This window comes from Adelges cooleyi, unplaced genomic scaffold (assembly GCF_023614345.1).
Source record: "Adelges cooleyi isolate 19-005CV unplaced genomic scaffold, UGA_ACOO_1.1 ACOO_flye_CR_arks_rails_tigmint_CR_PRNA_9, whole genome shotgun sequence".
NCBI lineage: Eukaryota > Metazoa > Arthropoda > Insecta > Hemiptera > Adelgidae > Adelges > Adelges cooleyi.
In genome coordinates, this window is record NW_026096579.1 from 9,547,446 (window position 1) to 9,569,041 (window position 21,596).

At 36.8% G+C, this 21,596-nt stretch overlaps 1 protein-coding gene across 2 annotated transcripts in view; it reads right to left on the reverse strand.

Moving 5' to 3' along the window:
- LOC126846368 (neurogenic locus Notch protein) overlaps positions 1 to 21,311 on the reverse strand; it is a 50,038-nt gene extending 28,727 nt beyond the window's left edge. Inside the window, exons 1-2 of one of the 2 annotated variants that reach the window (XM_050585710.1) lie at positions 20,529 to 21,311; positions 14,862 to 14,949 (exon numbers count right to left, since the gene is read on the reverse strand). In XM_050585710.1, coding sequence (XP_050441667.1) covers positions 14,862 to 14,949; positions 20,529 to 20,625 — 185 coding nt within the window. In that variant the 5' untranslated portion in view covers positions 20,626 to 21,311. The remainder of the gene's footprint in view (positions 1 to 14,861; positions 14,950 to 20,528) is intronic. The other variant, XM_050585712.1, reaches the window with a different exon arrangement.
- Positions 21,312 to 21,596: the final 285 nt, after the last annotated feature.

The window sequence follows — 21,596 nt, forward strand, 5'->3', positions numbered from 1 at the left end:
AATGGGTAAAAAATAAAAAACGATACAAAGGAATATTACCGGCGTTGTAAAAAAAAAAAAAAAAGCACCGCTAAGGTTCGTGTTTATTCGACTAGAAGACATTGAATTCTAAGCAACGGCGGTGATCATACAAAACCGATAGGTAGTAAGTATGGGCAGACAGACATAGCCTAAGTGTAATGGGAGAAGACGGAAAACCTGTTGACACCCAACACCGTCGGCGATGACAACAATAATAATAATGATTAATAATCATAACGAAACTCGAGTAATGCAATATTATGTATAACGTTCGATCCACGAGTGGCGACACAGACTATCAAAGTCGTTTGGATTTTATTTTCTTCACCGAACTGGTTTTGAGTGTTTCTACATATATCAAAACGCGTTCACTTTGCTCGGTATTTTTTTAAACCCATTAATTTCCACGATGCACACGCTGTGAAGCTATCTATGGAACTGCCTAAATTGTCACAAGAGCCTTACATAAAAGAAAAGAACGTATCATCGAATGGTAACATGTGGACAGCGAGCACGGTCAGCCCATATCAGTTGAAACCCACGTTCTATTCATTAAATGTTAGAAAACATGCGATCCTACACAAGAGCAATCTCGGACTAACATCTACAACGTTTTCGTCCGACTACACTGTCTATTGTTCCAGTATTAGTTTCAATCTGAACAAACCTCAAAATCTGTTTAAATCGGAGAAGATCGTCTTTGAGGAAGACAATTTTTCAAACCAGGTTTGAAAAATAATGTTTATATTTATTTTTAATAACACGACGAGTCAGAGATAGGTTTAACCGTTAAACCGAAGATTTCCCCTAATTTTCAACGTAGCAAGTAATTGTGTAATAAAAAAAACCATTATAAAGCGACCAAAACGGCTAAGCGTGTATCCATGATGTTATCTAAAGCCGCGGGTACGGTCAGGTAAAAATATTATTTTCCATACCAGAGTAATAATTTTAAATGAGTCATTTGCGGTCAACATATTATATATGACGTCAAACGAATTAATTTTTCAACAAAACATATTGTGTACATTTTTTAAGTCTGTGAGATTTCGCCAAAGTTAAACACCCGAATCGTATAGACGTGCGAAGCTCCGGCGATAACATACTTAGATAATAATAGCTGTACGCATTTAAAAGGTTTGGCACGAAGAAAGAGCGACATAGCGCTTAGAGCCTAAAGCCGGCTTAGAGACTTTCTCTTTTTATTTTTATTTGACCCACGACAGATATACAACGCACAAAAGTAAAAAAAAAAAAAATCATCTCGAGCAAATCAACAGCTCTGCGGTCGTGATGATCGATATGGATCGTTTGGAGTCTCGACTGTATATTTTATATATAACTTTTATTCATAACAGTGTCATTATTACACGTTGGAGAACCAGAACGGCAACAGAGAAAAAGAGGAGAGGCCTAGGTAGTAACGAAAAACATAATAAAAAAACTGAACCATATAATATTATTAGGTTATTACTCCGCTCGCTAAACGTCTTCGGGTTACCGTTAAAACGTCTGAAAAAAAACCATCTGTCTCGCATAGCTGTAACATCATGGTGTACGGTCTATGTTTTATGCGAGGGCTCAAAGGATTTAAGAGAGATCTGCAGCTCTGCACGAACCCTCCCGTTTCGAAAAAGAAAGGGTGCGAGAGACCGGTTCCGTCGACCCTGCGGACGACTTTGGCGACTTGTCTACACGTTTATACAAATACAATTGTTATAAATTATATTTTTTGAAACTGAGCACGATCACCCGACCCCGTCTGAGAAGTTGTAACGCAAGTATACACACATTTGGGCATATCGTATCGGTCATATGCAACAGTTAGTTAGTTATATTTTAACCGTCGCTATCGAATATTTTTTACTTTTTTGAAAAATATAACATATTAATAAGATGCAATAGGCTAGCCGCTAGTGGATCTAGGAACGTATCGATCGGACGATCGACGGAGGCGATGACGTAACAGAATTCCAATGTCGAGAAGATCACAATGTAAACACTGTGTGTGTATGTACTGCGTGTATGGGCCCGTCGTCGAGACTTAAGAGATATAAAGAAGAAAAAAAATCCGTCACGGTTCGAGTAGTGCCGGTGGTAAGTGCGACGGATAGAATAATATCGGATTGGATTGGTTTTTTTTTTTTTTGAACGGTCTCCTCTTCGCGGTCGTGGTGGTGTATATAATATATAGTGTACAGCATAATATATATAATAATATGTAGAAAAGAAGTAGGCACTGCTGCATAGCTGTAGGTACATAATATTATAGCAGAGGTTATAATATTATAATATAAAATATATATAGACAGGCGGACAGTATACATCATAATTCTTCTTATGGGACTCGTGTATGGTAGCCGACTCGCGCAACAACACAATAGAAGCGTCTTGGCTAGCGGGACGTGAAAGCAACATCGGTTATCACTTATTCTCCTTAGCGTGCTGACGGATTAAAAAATTATTATAATAATAATAACAACGGCAACAATGAATTGATGATAACCATAATAGGAGAGCGCGACTTTTCAAAAAACAAAAAAATCCCGGCCTCAGTCATTGTTTTCCCAGCGCCTTTTCGCTCCATCTTTACACAATAAAATAATATTCTTCCTGGTGTACGCCATGCCACCGTTGAGTCGTAGATAAGATCTATACTCGATGGTACTCTCTTCCCACAGAAAGAAACGAAACAGACGAAGAAAAAACACCAACAACTGGAAGAGTCTGGACGATTTCGAACGATCCACACATGTGTCAAACACGTGTAGAAAACGTTTGCCGAAGGAGTTTACGATTGTAATTGAAAAAACAAAAGACCGAAAACCGTGTGAAGACACATCACAATAATATAGTAATCAATCGAGTCTTTGTAACATTAAAAAAAACATAAAACAAAAGGGCTAATCGTTTCCATTTTGGAACGTATTCAATAAATTGTACAGTTAAATGGATAAATGAATAGTTAAAACGGTTTGGAAATGTTGAAAGAAGAGAAGGCAATAAAATATTAATAAAGGCGGTAAGCCCGGGAACGGCGTAGAGAGATTTAAAGCGGAGAGGTAGACCAGAGAAGAAATGGATGTGATAAATACAGAAAAATAAATTGTTAGCAATTAAGGTTAGGTCAAAAGCTGGTTTAAAAAAAATAATAAGATAAGTTTCACTCAAGTTAAAAACCTATTATCGCTTATTATAACCGTCCAACCTTTCTTTTAGTATACTTTGTTAAGCAAAACAAAAATGAGAGAACTCTTAAGGTATGTTATGCGTGTTGAAGAGGGGAAGAGGTAGACTGGAAAATAGAAACGATGTTGTGCTGGATAGGATGAAGAGATAGTGACAAATAAGGAAGTGTGAAGAAATCAATTGGAAATGTTCAAGTACCATACTCTGATTACCGAGAAATAATGTTGTATCACTTGTAGGTACCTAAAGAAAGACATGGAGTAGATAGAGAAATAGCGACGGCCATAGAAGTGTGCAAAAGACTTAAGATGGCAAATGGCAATAATTCTACTTGCAAAGAATAATACCAAGAAGAGAACCAAACCGAGAGGCGGCTTCTACGAGACAGTAATATTGTTCAATACGGCGTTCAGATTTTCATCGAATTACTTATATATATACATATTTGTTTTATTATTATAATTTATTAAACACAAACCTAGTGTTGGTTGGGATAAAAAAAAAAGAGCTTACATAATAATTATTTTGTGCCGGGACGTGTAGAGATAATAATATTATATTATATTATAATATTATACGAAGAGATGGACTGGTATCTCAGCCAACGCATTCCGACGTGCGTTAAATAATTTAATAACGTAGAGTTGATAAAAATCATCATAATCGAGCAGCAACAGCAGCAGCTGTCATACTATAATATTTTTCATTCCCCCCGCCCCTTTTTTGTACGTCTTAAAAATAAAAATTAAGTATTCACGGACCTTCGTGGATTCATACGAAACACACAACGTCTTCCCGAAAATCCGCACGATTTATATTTATAGATACATCCCACTGGAGTCGTCCGGTGATTTACCTATGCGACGGTGACAAAAACAAGGTAATATATATATATTTTTTTTATATATTCCAAAACCGGTAGGGAGGAGAAGGCAGTAGGGGAAGCGAAGTGTATAACCGGTTCTGTTCTCTCTCTAGTCCGATGCAGTTGCTACGGGTTTTGTTGTTGTGTACGACCGTCGGTCGTCGATTTCAATAAACTTGTAATGACGACGACAACGGAATGATTAATGCCCCGGCAAGGCCCACAGAAAAAAAAAAAGGATATTATATACCAACTATTTTTTTTTTTTAGTTTAAATCGATGCGCTCATAAGCGCCACCGCCGACCACCAAGAGGCCACACGCAATGGAACATTTTTAAGCAAAATAACCTCAATGAAGACAATAAGGAGAATCTCGTGTAGAAACGAAATTAAAAAAAAAAAACATTGTCAAAGCAAAAATGTGTTTGTAATTGTGTTTTTAGTAATAGGGTGGATACACGATGTGCGGAGTGCGCGGTTGCACATGAACCGATTAAGAAGGAGAAAAAATGGACTGTATATATGTATATAAGCGAGGAATAGAGTTTATGGATTAGGTTCTGTCTCTCGGCGGCTTATTAAAAAAAAAAAAATGTTTTTATAATTATCCGTTACCCAATAATAACTATGATGAGTCGTTCGTTAAAGGCAAATTAATGTGCTACTGAACAAAATAATTAATTCAAGGCGATTCGAACTTAAAACCACTTTTTTTTTTATCAAATGTCACGCATTAAATTATCCGTCTTCGCTTTTTAAATGTGCTGCTTTAATAGTAACGTTAATTAGATTTGTATCGTCGAGAACTATCGAGGTAAACAAACATATTAAGTGAGCATAGAATTAGACACGGGCAGAGAAGAAGTGTGGAAAGACTTAGGGTGACAAATGCCAATCCCACTTGCAAAGATAAGAACTTTGCATAATTCAAACTAAGAAATTAAGTTGTACAAAACTATTGATTTCTAACTGAATGATGATTTTACAAAACTATAATATTACAACAAAAATAGAAAACATGTCGTCTAACTGCGTGAAATGATTTACTTTGAACTATTCGATTTCGTTGATTTTTATCAGAGCACAAAGCACACTAAACACATAAATACTAAATAACATGTAGGTATTATAATCAACCGACAACCACGCGGGTGACATCGTGTTAATGACATTGGACTTGTCCTCTTGATCGCTGTCTATCAATATTATATTTTATTGTTTTGGTCGACTATTCATTTGTCTTGTAAGAATAATATTATATAATACAACGAGAACCGATACGCAATAAGAAGTACTGCCGACTCGATTAAAATATTCTAATCAGTTAATATATATATATATATGTTTTTCTCTAGGCTCGTGTATTATTGTAAACATATATTTTTTCTTCGTGAATAACGGACTCGATGTTAAATTATAAATTAAATTCTATTATCATTCGTTCTCTGTACATAAGCAAAACGCACAATGACGAACGCTTAGCTCTCTGCTGACAGTTGCAAATCATTTCGAATCTCATTCAACGAAATTTCCTAGAACATCAACGATATTGTTTACTGGTCGACCGTAGAACGTTAAAAAAAAAATAATAAGAATTAGCTTTAAAATCCTCGCGGGGTAACCAAACCGAAGGTACAGACAATGCAGTGCAAACAATATTATTACAAGGTCAATAACCGGAATAATCGTTTGGATTTAACTGGTTTCGATGGAAAAACAACATAATCATTGCCTAATTTTTTCAATAATTATTCCATTGGGCGATTTCCACGGACTAGATTTGTTTTTTTTTTTTTACTTTTTGTTCACTCGGCGACGCTTCTAATACAACCAACATCTAGAACGAGGGAAAAATGTAAATTGCTTATAATTTGAAACGCGTACCGTCGTCAAAGGGTCCCTTTGGAATTTTTCCAATATCCGCAACAATTCGGTCATCGCGACACAACACAAGAACGGTTACACTGTGTGTGTGTAGCAATCTCATGTCCGTGTAATGTATATTATTTAGCTCAACGTAGCACAATCAACAACGATAAAGGATCGACGGTTTTGCGCATAAATCAATAATAATATTATTATAGTTGTTGACTCCGCTGCGATGGTTTAGTCGAGTCTTAAGTACGTGCCGATACGCAGCACAACGTCAGTCAATACTTAAGCATAATATTTAAAAAAAAAAACCCCCCTCCTATTGTATTTAAAATAGCGTCCCACGCGCAGTGGTGCCGAAAGAAGATTTTTTTTTTTATTATTCTATTCTAATAAATACACACACAACCAAAAAACGTTTTGCGCATACAAAAAGTAGGGAAAAAAATGCCGCCATCGCGCCTGCAATGTTGTACGTGCAACTATTGCTTCAGCGGCCGAGGACAGACCCGGAGGTCGTTGAGGACACCACAGCAAACCGATGGAATACATAATAAACACTTCTGGAAAGACCGTCAACAACAGCTTGTTGGTTGGTGCTGGAAAAGTAAAGTAATTTTGTTACAACTACATAAATGACTACAATTACTTAAATAATAACCGAGTAATTTCATTGTATTTAAAAAAGAAACTTGCCCGTGAATGAACTGATAAGGTTGGGCCATCGGTTTTAAATAAGGATTTGTACTTAAGCTTTTTGCCGGGGTCACGCCTTCTTCGAACCTAAACCTGACCCAACCGAGCCTTAGTACAAAGTCATCGGGGTCAGGGTGGAATTCTGCGGTTGACCGACTGACATGCCGGTTGCCAAAGGGACAATTGATTAGTGGACGACGGCAACAAGAGGGATAAAAACCGGAGAACAATAATTGAGCTGCTTCTCGAACCGTATCTTTTTCACCCTACCACCCTCCAGGAACTAATCCCTGGGGCTAATTCTCCGATAAAAAAAAATTCAAATAAAATAACCGCCCTCGACAGCATAGGACTACAATACACGCGACATTTGGTGCACTCAAACGCCATTTTTTATTCCTATGTATAATTTTCAGAACATAACACGGTTATTGGTTTAAGCGGTATGTTTTCCGATTGCCTGAACACGTAGAGTGCATAATAATTTTGTAAATATGTATGTAATTATATCGGTGGAATATATCGTGTTATCTTTGACGGACCGCTTCTCAGAGGAGCTGCGCGGTCGTCAAGCCGTCCGTCTCGCATACCTACATGCGTAATGACTCATGTAATTATATATCTTTTTATGTATATACATAATATTATAGTAGTATCATACTATGCACCGGTGAATAATTCTGGCGGCGAAACGGAAGCGGTTGCCCATTCCATTCCGTTCTCTGCAATGTGCTTGGCCAGGGTAACCCGACCCGGGAAGCTAATCAAGTCGAATTTTCATTGTTTTCTTACAATTTTTTTTTATTATTTTTCATCCGAAATAATTAAATAACGCGTCGAGCATAATTAATATTATCTAGACACACACTTGTCCGACCCGACAATAGCAGGGCGATACGGGTGTGTTCGTTAACCTAACCTCCTAACCTTCTCGATAATAATTTAGTATAACATTATATTGTAAGACAGAGCGCATTATTATTATTATTGTATTATTCACAATGTGTTAGATTTTCGGGGTGGATGATATCGCCGCGGTCGTGTCTAACCCCCGCCGGGGTTACTTATTTTGATTTTGGTACCGTCGAAAGGGTGCGGTTTAACATAACACTATACAAACCATCTGGTCGCGAGTCGGCGAGTAATTAAGCCGGCTATTGTATGTGCCGAGGACGAACGGTGACATATTATTATTGTGATTTTTTCCCCTTTTAAACGCACGAACGGAAAATATGTATTTTTATGACCGGCCGTTATTGTGGAACCGACCAACGTAAGAATCTATATAGATAGATGGGTCTTCTTTCTCTCTCTCTCCGAGCAGGTGTATGTAACGCCGCCCAGTCGGAGTGATACTGTACATAAACGTCGGTAGAACAAAAAAAAAATAATAAAAACCATTACCGAGAGATCTCGTCGGCGGCGGCGGCTCTATAATTTCGGAAGGTAGTCCATTTTGCTAGAAGAATTATGATTGTGTGTGTATGTGTATCCGCCGTTAGAGGTCCTGTCATCTCCCGGGTACCCGCCTACTCTACTACTTCGGGTTCGGAGCGCAACGTGCCACTTAAAAGAAGCCCGACAGGAGGGTCGGTCGAGGTAAAAGGAAGAATAAGAAAAATATATAGAAACCACTTAAGAGAGGTTTTGGCTTCGGGCGAAAACCCGAGTCGAACCGGCAATTTGGTCGGCCATTACCCCGCGCGCGCGCGCCCGGGCACACACACAAGACCTGGAGGGGTCCTCGTGTGTATATCATGCGTTTCATCGTGTGGAAGACCATCAAAGTGTACACACACACAAATGTATAATATATCTCAGGCCCCGTTTTCTTATCTAGTCGAAAAATCACCGAGACGTGACGGTAAGGATCACTTTTTTTTTTTGTATTTGTCTTCTTATTAAGCCGGCAAATACCAACAACCACGCGGCAACTTGCACACGGGATAAAGGACACGCGGTTATTACTTTTGTATTTTTTTATTACTTTCGGAATAAGTGTACATTACGGTCAGTCTCACGGTCGCGGGTCTAACGCTAATTATTTATTCTCCATGTGACTAAGTACTTTTTAATATACGACCACTACTACCGGTCCGGCGACCTTTTGCTAGCTGGATGGACGTTAAGAGGGTCTTAAAGTAAAAATATATAATACGTACATATAAATTTCTACAAACTGTAGAAAATACTTTAAATCATAATAGAGAGAGAGAGAGAATACTTCCAGCGTAACACGTGGCCCATAGAGTCTACTATACCGGTCGGTATGATATATATATATATATATACACATATATATTAAGCCCTTATTATATTATTCTCACGGCCCGTCGACACATGGCGAAATAATATTTTGTGCTCATCGACAACATTATGATCCGTCCACACTTAAATAAATAAGAAATATATATTATAAACAGTATTATAGGAAGGATGGCGTGTGTTAGGCGCGACTACTATAAATGCCACTTTGGTTGTGGTATATTATGTTAAGTGAAGTTTTTTGTTTTATGTACATATAATATATATATACACAGATATAAGTATTTTTTTTTTTAATGTTTAAAAAATAAATTATGTGCGTTATAGCCGTAATAAATCCGGCAGCGAGACGTACAAGACAAATAACGACGAGCTCGCATGTGACCTCTCGGCGACGGATTACAACGAAACGAGTACTTCTCATTACTATATCATTATTATTCCTTGTTTTTATTTTTTAATGTTATTATTATTCTTTATGTCTTCTCTGTGACGCGAACGTGCTCGAGGAGGCCGTTCTCTCGCCGTCATACCGAAAGAGCTGGTTTATTTGTTTTTTTTTTTTTATTTAAAAACATTTTTTTTTACCCGGAAAACGTTAATTTCTAGCGTTCGGGGGATGATTGTGACAAAAATATATTTAAAAAAATAATAATAACGGCTTGCCTAATCTTGACCTTAGATAATTCAAGACAACCTAAACGCCTAACCATTTCTGATAGAATTGTTATGTAGTTTGTGTGGCAATTAAATTAAATTTAATCACGAAATCGTTTGTAACGAGATTTAATCGAAATTACCGGTACTGCGTTAATTCAATTTAACGTTAAAAGGTTTCGGTTTCGAGCAAAACTGACACGAGACACATCCAAAGTTTTTATTTTTGAAATAACAAATACATTCGACCGGAAGCCGTGCACAACCGCAATTCGTTAACATAAGTGTTAATGACCCAAACTCTTTTGTATTATAATATAGAATACACATTGTTGACGTCACCGTAGAATTTGGCTAAGTAAGTCGTTTTTATAGTTAAAATTACTCATGGGGGTTAAAATAATTATTTCAATTAATACACTCCGTCTCAGCTCTCGTTGGCCAAATTGTCGGTTTAGATTTTTTTTTTTTTAATTATCATCGTTGCTCGGACGTACCTAAATAATAATAATAATAATAATAATACTATAGTGTATTATTATAACGCGGCAAATGGCGGCACGCTGTCAGGATATATAATGTGTGTGCGTGTGTGCATGTACAAGACGTGTATAATGGTATTGGAGTAATTTCTGAAGAGCCCCCGGAAGGACGTGTACCTAGCACGAGCATATAATATGTAAAGCATAGGTATATAGCTGCTGCTGCTGCTGCTGCTGCCGGTGGTGCTGCTGTTCACCTGACCAGGCACTATGGCCGACTGCTCTCCGTGGGAACCGCTCGCGCCGACCGTGCCCTTTCTCTTCGGGACAAGAGCCCCGAAGCAAAAAAATTATAAAAGAATTAAAAATGAAAGAAAAAATAAAGAAAACAAAAAAAAAACGCCGCTGAAACTGTTGCCGTTTCACTCTAATAGATGGTTAAAGTTTAGATGCTTAGGGTTCCCCCGATTAAATTGTACAATCTATATTGAAATTTCGTTCACGGGATAAATTAGCAAATTAATTTGTTACAAATCAATTCCACTGATTTTCCTCGTGAACGTTTTGAAATTTGGAACAGCAACGATGATACTCGATGAGGAGTTTGTCTTAAAAAACGAATATTGTAGACTGTAGTTAATAAATACACAAGTGTGCATTTGAATAGGTCCGACGAGCCTTTGATTTTTACTATCACGCTTCATTATTATTTCGGGACTTAAAGAGTATATGTATAAAAATTCAAACGTTAAAAGGAATATGCCGTAAAAATAAAAATAAACAGTTCACAAGACGTATACTTAAGTTAACTGACTAAACAAAAAAGAAATTACAAATTTAATAATTTAATAATTTATATGAGAGAACTCGAGTAAAGTTAAATAATTGTACAACTATTTTGGATAAGTCAACTAAACTAGTCAATGTTTTATAGGTATAATATTAATTGTTTTGACGTTTATTTTTTTTAATTTATACAATATTAAAGAAAAAATCGGTTATATTAAAGCATTACTGTTAATTTTGTATTCCAAAAACATGATAAAATACAAATTTTGTTTAATATTTTTCAACTATTATTACTCTATAATTAACAGCTTTTTAGTTAGTATAAAATGGTCCTATGTGGACTACAAAAATATTAACGGCTAATGTGTACTCATTCGTTTGGCGATTTATTACCATATGACTCTGGATACTGCCGTTGCAGTTTTTATCATGTTCTTGGATAATAATTGAAGCTAAACAAAGTTTTTTTTTCACAACGCACACGTCTTGTCGACGACGGGGTCCGTTCATGGTTTTTTGAATGACACTCGTTAACGAGCCAACAAAAGGCTATGACCGTTTTCTAGTGTGTGTGGAAGACTTATGGGACAAGACGCCACTATGTACATATATTATGAATAAGTACTTACTTATGGCTTGTAGGCAAGAAGGATTACGGCAGATTGATTTCGAGGACAATAAAACACCGACGTCACGTCGACGGGTCGGAGAATATAATAAATATTATACATATATACATACAAATAACGCGACGAAGCTTCTAAGAATTACTTTTATTACAATTACTATTATTATTATTTATTATCATTATTGTTATTATTATTATTATATTACTGCGTTCGTTGTGAGAGAATCTTCTTTAATAAAATTTATCATGGTCCGGCGCGTATATTATGCATATGAGGTTTTTTGTCATTACCAATTTGACTCGCACACACACACACACACACACTAACGTATGTAAATCGTGTTGTCGATGCCTTGTTATTAGTCAGTAAAAAAAAAAAAAAATACTTCATATTTTTTCCATTCTTTATTTTTTATTATTATTATTATTTTTTTTTTTTTTGTTAGTGTAACCTATTAGCTCGGACAATGCACCGTGCATAATGTAATTTTCATCTCCCGCACGAAAGAATGCCAATCACACGAGAAGACACTCACTCAGGTTTACAGTGTCTTGTCCGTCGGTCGACCTCACTCGGGTTTTGATAGGATTTTTCCCACCAAAAGTCACCGGATAGTATCTTTCTTAGAGGAGCCCGCGCGCTTTGGTAGCGGACCGTGGTTTTGGTTTTCAAAAAAAAAAAATTGTATAATTATTACCAATATCACAGTCGCTTCCCACGCAGAATAAGGGATGCCCAAGAAAGTGGCAGAGGCTGTGCTCGCGTGGTATGTGTTTTATGACGAACGAGATATGGATAATCGATTAAGAAAATAAAAATTGATCCTTTTGTGTAAACAAGAACTTGTGTGTACATTAGACGGCGGCGCCCGTGACAAATTTCTATTATCTTTGGTCAGTCGTCTCATCATCATCATCATCATCGGTCCGTAAGACATGATAAACCGATCACGTTTTACGAACAAAAATTCAAGGTTGAGCCGCTCGCCCACGCCCGAGACCGATGATTTACCGACGATCGCCGGTTAGGGTTTTTGGACACGGTCCACAGTTCGGTGTACAAAACGGTATACAATGTGTCTTGTGTACACAAGCACTTATACCTAGTACCGGCCAAACACATACAATCGTTCATCGCCACGATGATGATAATAGTAAAGAGTATAGACGTGTATTCGAGAGCGAGAGAGAGAGAGAAAAGTAAACAAAGCCAGATAAAATATTTCAAAAAAAAAATACCCATGAATATATTATGAGAATTATCTTTTAGGATCATAGTCAAAACAGTTGTTATCGTGTAACAGATGATTGGATAAGCCTGACATTTTTTTATTTTAGTTATGGACAAGAGGGTGGCACAACGTTGAAAACAGAATTGAAACGTTCTTCTCCTTGCGGTTAGGTAGTAAAAAAAATCCATTAATTTTTACAAACTCCGAATAATTTCATGAACGGCTGGCTCCCACGTGTATTCGTGATGGACTGCCGACACTACCGTCTGGTCGAATAACAATTTTATTGAGTTATTAAAAATATATATTACTATAAGTATCAGTCCCACGCTAAATCGTGGTGTGCGCCAATCTACACAATTTCAACCGTTTCGTAAACGGATAACATAATTATATTGTTGTTATATTATAATCTAAAAAAAAAAAAAGGCCAAACGATTTCTTCCAATAATAATATTATAATCGCTTAGGTTTGATTTTTTTTTTTTTTTTTTAATAGATATAATAGACTTTGGCCGCCGTGAAAGTCATAGCTGAAGTATAAAACATAATATACCTCACGATTGTACTCTCTATAGAAAACGATGCACACGAATTGCACACGGTGAGCATAAGACAATCGAAATACCGTTTGCCGGAGTTTGTTATTAACAAAAAGCCAAATCGTCTATTAAGTTATTTGAAACTGTAAAAAAAAAAATTAAACCCAAACCCAACGTTGTAGAAATATCGAAAAATGATTTTTCGTTTTTCGCCAAAGGTTAATCGCACGGGCACAATAATTACACGTGATCTTTCTAAATATAATATTGTTCTAAATTTTCTATTTGGCCAACAGGAAGTTCGTGTTTCTACAGTATATCAACCGTCGTTTGGCTCTGCTAGACGGATCTATATTAATGTAATTTAATCCAACACACGAGGACAGAGATTAAATTGACGTTGGCAATCGTACGCCCACAATAGAAAATCATTATACTGGAGTTTTCAATAATTAACTGGTTTTTTTTTCAGTTTCCGCGAGAGGGGCAACAGCGAGTACACGATAGCATAATGGTACTAAAAAAAAAATGATTATTATAATAATACAAATAATAATATAGTTATCGTCGGATCTAGTTACAAAAAACAAATAAAGAATCTCGGATTACTCATTAAGAAACACGGTCATAGAGCGAGCCTATGTTATTTTACACTGGTACAGAATTATAATACGACCTAGATGTGGATAAAAAAAAAATATAATATAGATTATATTATAATAGTATAATTCCGTCACAACACATATGCAATGTTAAAAGGCGGTGTCTTAAATCACAGTGCTATTATATCTACCATTAAACGCAGTCAACTGGATGCCCCTTAACTGTAGACTTATATAATAGTTACAGTTTAAACTTTTGTTGAACTTATTTTTTTTATTAAATAAACTGTTACATTAAATATAAACACAAAAATCGAGTTCTTTTATAAGTGAATAACTAATAAATACACCGCGCGTTTAATTATTGAAAACAAAAATAACAAGCAGAGTTATGGATTAAGGGGATTATTAATAATAATATATATATATATGTATATCCAGATGTATTCGTTTTAATTAATTCCAGATGAAAAATAGGACAAGTTTAATTTCTAGATTAATTGGATGAGTTATTAACGATGCGGTGTAATTGTCTCAATGTGTCGGTTGTTTTCTGGTTGTTTCTATAACGCCAATACCTAGTCCAACTCTTGTTAAAATTAATAAGTTACGATTAATTTAATAATCTTACTTTAATGACTTAAATTTACTCGAGATAAGTTGTATATTACATAAATGTCATTTGACTCTTGTCATTTTTTAGTCTTAATTAACATCTAATTGATTTGTATTATTTATTATATGTTTTTTTATACATGTAATATATAATAATTGCTACAAACGAACGAATGATTGAGTCAATCCTGGCTGGTCGTTGACCATTTTTTGTTTTTAAGACACAACATTACGATTGTTGTAATAATTGATGACCGTGAAACGTCGACGTCTACCAAAGAAAACCGACCTATCCCGGAGGCGGAAAATTGGCAAAACATTTAAAAAAAAAAAAATAGATTTTTGGGTTGCTTAACAATGCTAATGTTGTGATTAAGACACAACAGTGTGTAAAAGTCCACTCACTTGCAAGCGAATTCTCCGGTTCTCTTCATGTAGCAAGAGCCTCCGTGAAGGCAAGGGTTAGGCGAACACGAAACGATCCCGGTGGATCCTGAAAAACAAAACAAAGCACATTATTATTATTATATATTTTTTAAAACAAACATTAGTTGCCGTCGGTCATCGTTTTTTTTGTTGTTTGCGCAGCTATTAAAGTACATAATATTATACGTGTATTTATTTTCGAATTAGCATATCGTTTGGAATACGTCTGCGATGGGTCAGCGTGAAAGGCCTTTTTGTTTGTTCAGCACAAGCAACACATTCCGAGACACACCTCTCTGCGGTCAAACAAACACACACACACGACAGTATGACGTATAACCTCTCACAAAAATAAACGTTTAGGAAATTCTTCTGCTGTTTGACCGACAATTTCCACCCAAAAAAAAAAAAAAACCTTTCACACAGTCACGAAGCGGACATTCTCGACATCATCACAAAGGGTGGAAGGGTTTGACCGACAAATTTCTTTTTTTTTTTATATATAAAGCCGTTATAGGAAAATTATTTGGGCCTTTTTTTATTGCTGGAACGAATTTTTCTTCAATAATTTCCCTCAGTTGAAAGAAAGACACACAACGGGTTGACCTAAATGCGTTAGACCTTTTTTGGACTTTTGTAAAACGGGTTCGACAGCCCAACGATAAATCTATGTACATTCATAATATTATATACGGTACGATACGAATTGAAAGAAGATTCAATAATAATACTAGTTGTTATCTAGGCTGTCCCTTGGCTTGGCTTAAAAAAAAAAACGTGATGAACTCATCCGGTCCGGAGGAGGACGCAGGAAGTGTTCCATTAAGCGGTCGTTAATTCGCCAACGGAGAGCCGAACGATTGATGATCGTAGCGGTCTGTGGGGCTTAGCAGTTGAATAAAAAATATAAAAAAATTACTAACACTAAACATAATTCATATACATTTAGATGTATATATATACACGATGATGTACACGAGTGTGTAAAGACAAAGACAAAGAAGGTCGCAATTCAATTCGTTCGGTCCAAACAATGCCCAGAGTTATTATTATTACTTATTATTATTTATCGTTTTCGGCACGACTTTTTTACTGTGGTTTAACGTTTTGAACACTTGAAACAATTTTATTTTAACCGTTATTTATTTATTATGTTTTTTACTAAGTACCGATCGTCGCCACAAAAAAGAAAAAATTCTAATATCTTGTTTAAAAAAAAAATCACATTATAAGTGTCATTTTATATAAGACAATATATTATATTGGTAAAAATCAAACTCTTAACTTGTTAACAAGTTTTGGAAATATCAAACAATCCGGTTTATCAGATTTGAATTTAATGTACATATTTACATTTGCCCCATTCATTTACAATTAGCCATTTATTAATAAGGTTTATTGGTTTTTTTTAAACAAGCCATAGACATTTTATATGTATTGTAATAAATTGTAAACAAAATCGTACACCGATTTCACTGGTTTACTACTAGACTTTTTAATTGAGAATTATTTCCGTTTTAAAACACCTACATACCAATAATAAACTACTATTGGTATAACTACTAGTTTTGTTTTTTTTTAATATTTCTTCGGCGGACTCGGCCATCAGCAACATCCACAGGTAGGTATTGAAACCACCACACAATAATGCAACAATACACGTTTATTGTAGACGGCAACATGGCGGACGACCGAAAGATTTACACCATAATACATATTATACACGTGTGTATAATATTATGTCGACCGAAACCCTAACAGCCATGGTGTACCTGTGCCCCGTGTACATCTGGCGCAGACGACACTTGATTTTTACATTTCCAACAATATAATATAACACGTGCTTGGCCCAAGCCTTTTTTTTCTCACGACAGACACACTAAACCGAGAAAAATTCATAATTTCCAAATGTAAATAAAAAATATAATCGTTTCTTAAAAAACCCAAAATCCGGTGGCGGAAAAGGATATGAGACACGGGAGACGTCATCCTTTAACATAATTTTTTTGTATACTCATATCATGTCTCATCCCATAAGCCACAAAAACCCATTATGCACCGACTTCCTCCTCTGGAGATTAAATAATATTATTTATAAGTGCACGTTTTCCGAAAAGGCAATTAACTCGTACAGCAAAAAAGAATATATTGATGTTTTCAAAGTGCTTGTTATTGTACGATAATAAATATATATTTTTTAATCGCAATTTTCGCAGGAAATTCAATTTTAAAAAAATGTATATACTATTATCATCAGCTCGTTAGCCACAAAGCAATTTAAAAAGGATTTTATTCTTATACATTAAGTGAAACAACCCCATGCATGCACATTTTAGGACTTGATATTTATACCCGACCACCACGATGTTGTCTAGCAAATCTATTCATTTTATGCCTAGGCAACAATGATTTTATTATTCAACATATTATAATATTTAAAAAAACGATGGCGGAAATCATAGCTGTTATATATACATATATATATATATAAAGCGAGTACAACGAAGGCACAAACAAGACAATGTAATTTACAATGTAGGGACATTTATTTTTATTATTGTTATTTTTTTCAACATTAAAAAAACCGTCGCCCAACACACGACCGTTTTGTACGACCAAAGTGTCCGATGACGTTTCATAATAATATATATCGTGTGTGTCCTATGTGTTCATATAATATAATAAACATCCGAAATGATGTTTGATAATCGTCGTCTCGGCTTGTGTTTGATACAACAAATTAATAAAACCGCACCATCACGGCCCCGCCGCGCCGCTGTGGCCTATGATGTATAATAATAATATTGTATGATAATATAATATGTAATGGGTTTTGTATTGTCTAAGCCGGCCGGGTTAGGTGGCTTCGCGTTTACTCCTTAATTTTTTTTTTCAGGCACTGATTTCTCGAGTGTATTTTTTTTACCTTTGTTTTTTTCCCGGCGGGATACCACTTGTTTGGGCCCGAGCGGTTTGGCAAACGCGTGTTGGGCCGTCCGCCCGAAATTTTCCTATACAATATTATATATTATATATACGGATACATACATGTATAATATTGTAATACCCGCGACAGCTGCACACATGCACACTGTAAGCGGGGTGTGCATACCGGACGACCGGGAAAAGGGGGAGAGGTTCGAGGAGATGCTCGGCCAGGAGCGCAGATGTTCGGGGTTGTTTTTGTGAGTGTATATTATATGCGTGCGAGGGTTTTGGTCCGTGACGACGACCCAGCCGGCCCCTGCCGAACTGTGTACAGGGTTGCTCAAAGTGCGCGGCGCCCAAAAAGGGGGGGAGCGGTGAAAAAACCGTTACAACCGGCAGACCGCGAAATTTTCAATGCGGGCCCGCCGCCCGAACGGCCGCCAACACAAACGGCTAAAACAAAATATAGATTATATTAGAGAGAAAAAAAACAACCCCACCGGAGTCGATGCCCGAGCTACGGCGAAATGGTCAATGGCCAGAAATATACCTGTTCCCGAGGTGTAAAAAATTAAACATTTTTTATATACCTACTGTAAAAAAAAAGGCGCTCCTTAACCTCACGAGTTTAGCGAGTGAGCGATTTTGTATATTAGTTTTAAGAGTACTAGCGATTATTAATACATATATATATAAATATATATAGGTACATATTTATTAGATTGGTTTTACTTTTCATTTGTAATAACTCCAAATGAACAATATCGCTTTATTGTGTATTATTTTTCAGTTATTTACTCAATTAAAAAGATTATACACTTTCTTAATCGATATCAGGCGAGATAATTTTGAATTAATGGTCAAACATTAATGTTAAGTTTAATCGAACATAACCCTAATAAACGTTTACACATTTTAACTCGTCTAACTCCGATTACAATTAATTAGTGACGATTAGTTTGTTTAATCTTACTCACAACATCGTAACAAGTCAAGTGAAGTCGAGATTATTTTTATATCATATTTACTCTTGATAGCTCATATTTTTTTTTGAATATGTACTATTTCTGAGTTGTTTACAGAGTTAATAGCTTGAGATCTTTTTTTTTCATATGGAATCCTACTGAGAATGACGTTTGATCATGAACATGCTTTTGGGCGTTGCACAAATGTCACAAACAAAAATCCGACTCAAACTTTTAAACTAAGATTAAAATTTGAAAATGTAGTGTCGAGTCTCCTCCTGTCCGATGTCCAGCCTAACTTGACCTAACGGTTCGTTCCAAAATGTCAACGTTTAACGATTCCCCCGATGATGATGTTTATTCAAAAGGAAAGGCAAACCTGATGAGACTTAATGGGTGATATTTATAGTGAACTAACGACTTGAATGCCGGTCGGTGTATCATCGATTTGGGTATTGAACGATTTTGACAAGTTAACCGTAGCAATAGCTGTTGTCCAATGTCAACGATAATTGCGCGGTAATTGAACGCGGCACGACCGACGAACCGTTTTTTTGAATATAATAATATAGATAATATAATAATAATAATAAATAGTCGTCTCGTCTAGTTTATTAAAAACACGGTCACGGTATAGTCACAAGATCACTAGTCGACCGTTTAATTACTAAATGTGTAATTTTAGAGAAAAAAATCACATTTTCGCGGCCAGAAACGTTAGGAACGCTTGGACCGTCTTCGTTATTATATAATATATATATATTATATTATTGTTGTACACAGATTGTGGTCCAGCTGTGATTATAAAGGTGCACACGTCTGCCGGATCGACGGCTGCTGCCATACACACAGCATTGTGCCGAACAAGAAACGGGAGTAAGCCGAGGGGGATGTCACACCGACCGCGGGGACTTGTTGATTAAGACGCTGCCACACACGTTTTGGCGGCCGTTGTTTCAAAAACGGTTTATCTGCAATAATTTTTTTTTTCATAACGACGATAATAGTATATTACCCGCACGCACAACGAGCGGTGTCCATTAAAATTTTGATAGTACGGGAAATAATAATAATTGTTTGCGTTCAAATTTCTCTCCGATATCGATGAATAAAAAACAAACTGAAAATGAACACAAACAATACACCCGAATCGCGGAATCTTATACACCAGCGTTCAAATCTCCCGGGGTCAAAAGTCCCGGCGAACCGTTGTGTAACTCTACTGCCTAAGCTAATGTGAAAACAATCGCGACTTTTGAGAATATTACAACTTTTTACAATGTTTCCAAACTATTCCAAACGTTTAAGAACACATTTGAAACGTTTGAGGAAGTCGCTTGGACCACCAAGAAGGATAGATATGCTTCAAACGTTTCATAAATGTGTTAAACGTATAAGGATATATATTTCAGGTATTCCTCACAAACGTTGAACATTATTCAAGCGTATACTTCAAACGTGATACGTTATGAATGTTTTAGTATACGTTTCAAACACGCTTAGGATGTATTTGTTTGAAATTTTACACGATTCCCATGTTTAAGGGTATGTTTTTGACCGTTCTAAGGCAAATTTCGCCGACCAACCGAAAATGACCTAACCCTGACAAAAGAAAATATGCAACCGCGTCAGACGGTCGATCGCAAAACCACCCTGTCGTGTGTGTCTTCGGGCGACCGGATACCTGTATACCAAGGCATACGTCAGACGGCACTCTCTTTTTTGAAATAGGTTTTGATTTTCGTCGTCTTACCTGAAGCTCCGTCGGCTCCCAGCACCAGCGCCAGACACGCCAACAACAGAAAAACGGCCATGGTCCGGGTCCTGCACGGTTGTGTCCTCCCGGTCATCGCGGTCAACGACGACCAACAGCAATATTTTTGGACTATTTTTAGCAAACGCACACAGAACAAAAATTCCGGACCGAAACACGAAAACCCGCACCGAGACTTATCCGAACTCGATGGAGCGCATGGTCGTACCGGGCTCGCACGCAGCACTTTGTCACGTCACAAACGCGGGCACACCAAAAACACAAAATAGTAACACACGCACAAAACTCACAAACGCGCAGCAGCGCGCCAGGCACGCGCGGTTAAAAAAAACGCGAAAAATCAAAATTAATTAAAAACGAACAACACCGAGGGGAGACGGATGCGATGTAAAATTATTATATTAAATTATCGTAACGTTGAATACCGTAAATCGCGGTAGTAATAATTATAATGATAAAAAAAATTCTACAGACGATTTCGACGACCACACGATACGCAGCCTGCACGTCGGTTTATTCGAAACTGGTGGCGATGGTCGTCGGTCGGACCGCCATGACGAACATACCGATGCCGATGTATTCGTACGCCGCTGGTATATGACCGTCGCCGGGGTGGTGGGGGGATAGAGGGTTTCGGCCACAGGATAACGTTTTGTATCGTAGAAAACCGCGGACCGTACACTTTATTTTTTCGCTAATAAAATATACAATATTATGTAATTTTAATTGACTAAAAAAAAAAACGTACGAGATTGTAAAAAATTCAAGATAAATTTGCGTTTAAAAAAAAGTAGATGATGCGCGCGTACGACGACGGAACTGCTCGCCACAGAAACGCGGCTGCTCTATGCGGACTGGTTCCTTCCTTTCTTCCCTCGGGCGACGAGCCGAGCGCTGCCTGGCGGACGGCGCGACCGACGACGACGACAACCACCTGCTCTTTTCCCAATCCATTGGTTACCAAAATGCCGTCCCCTACTAGCCGGCAGCGGCCCCGTTTGTCGTTCCGTTCAGAGTACGTCGAATACCTACTTGTTTTGTGTATTG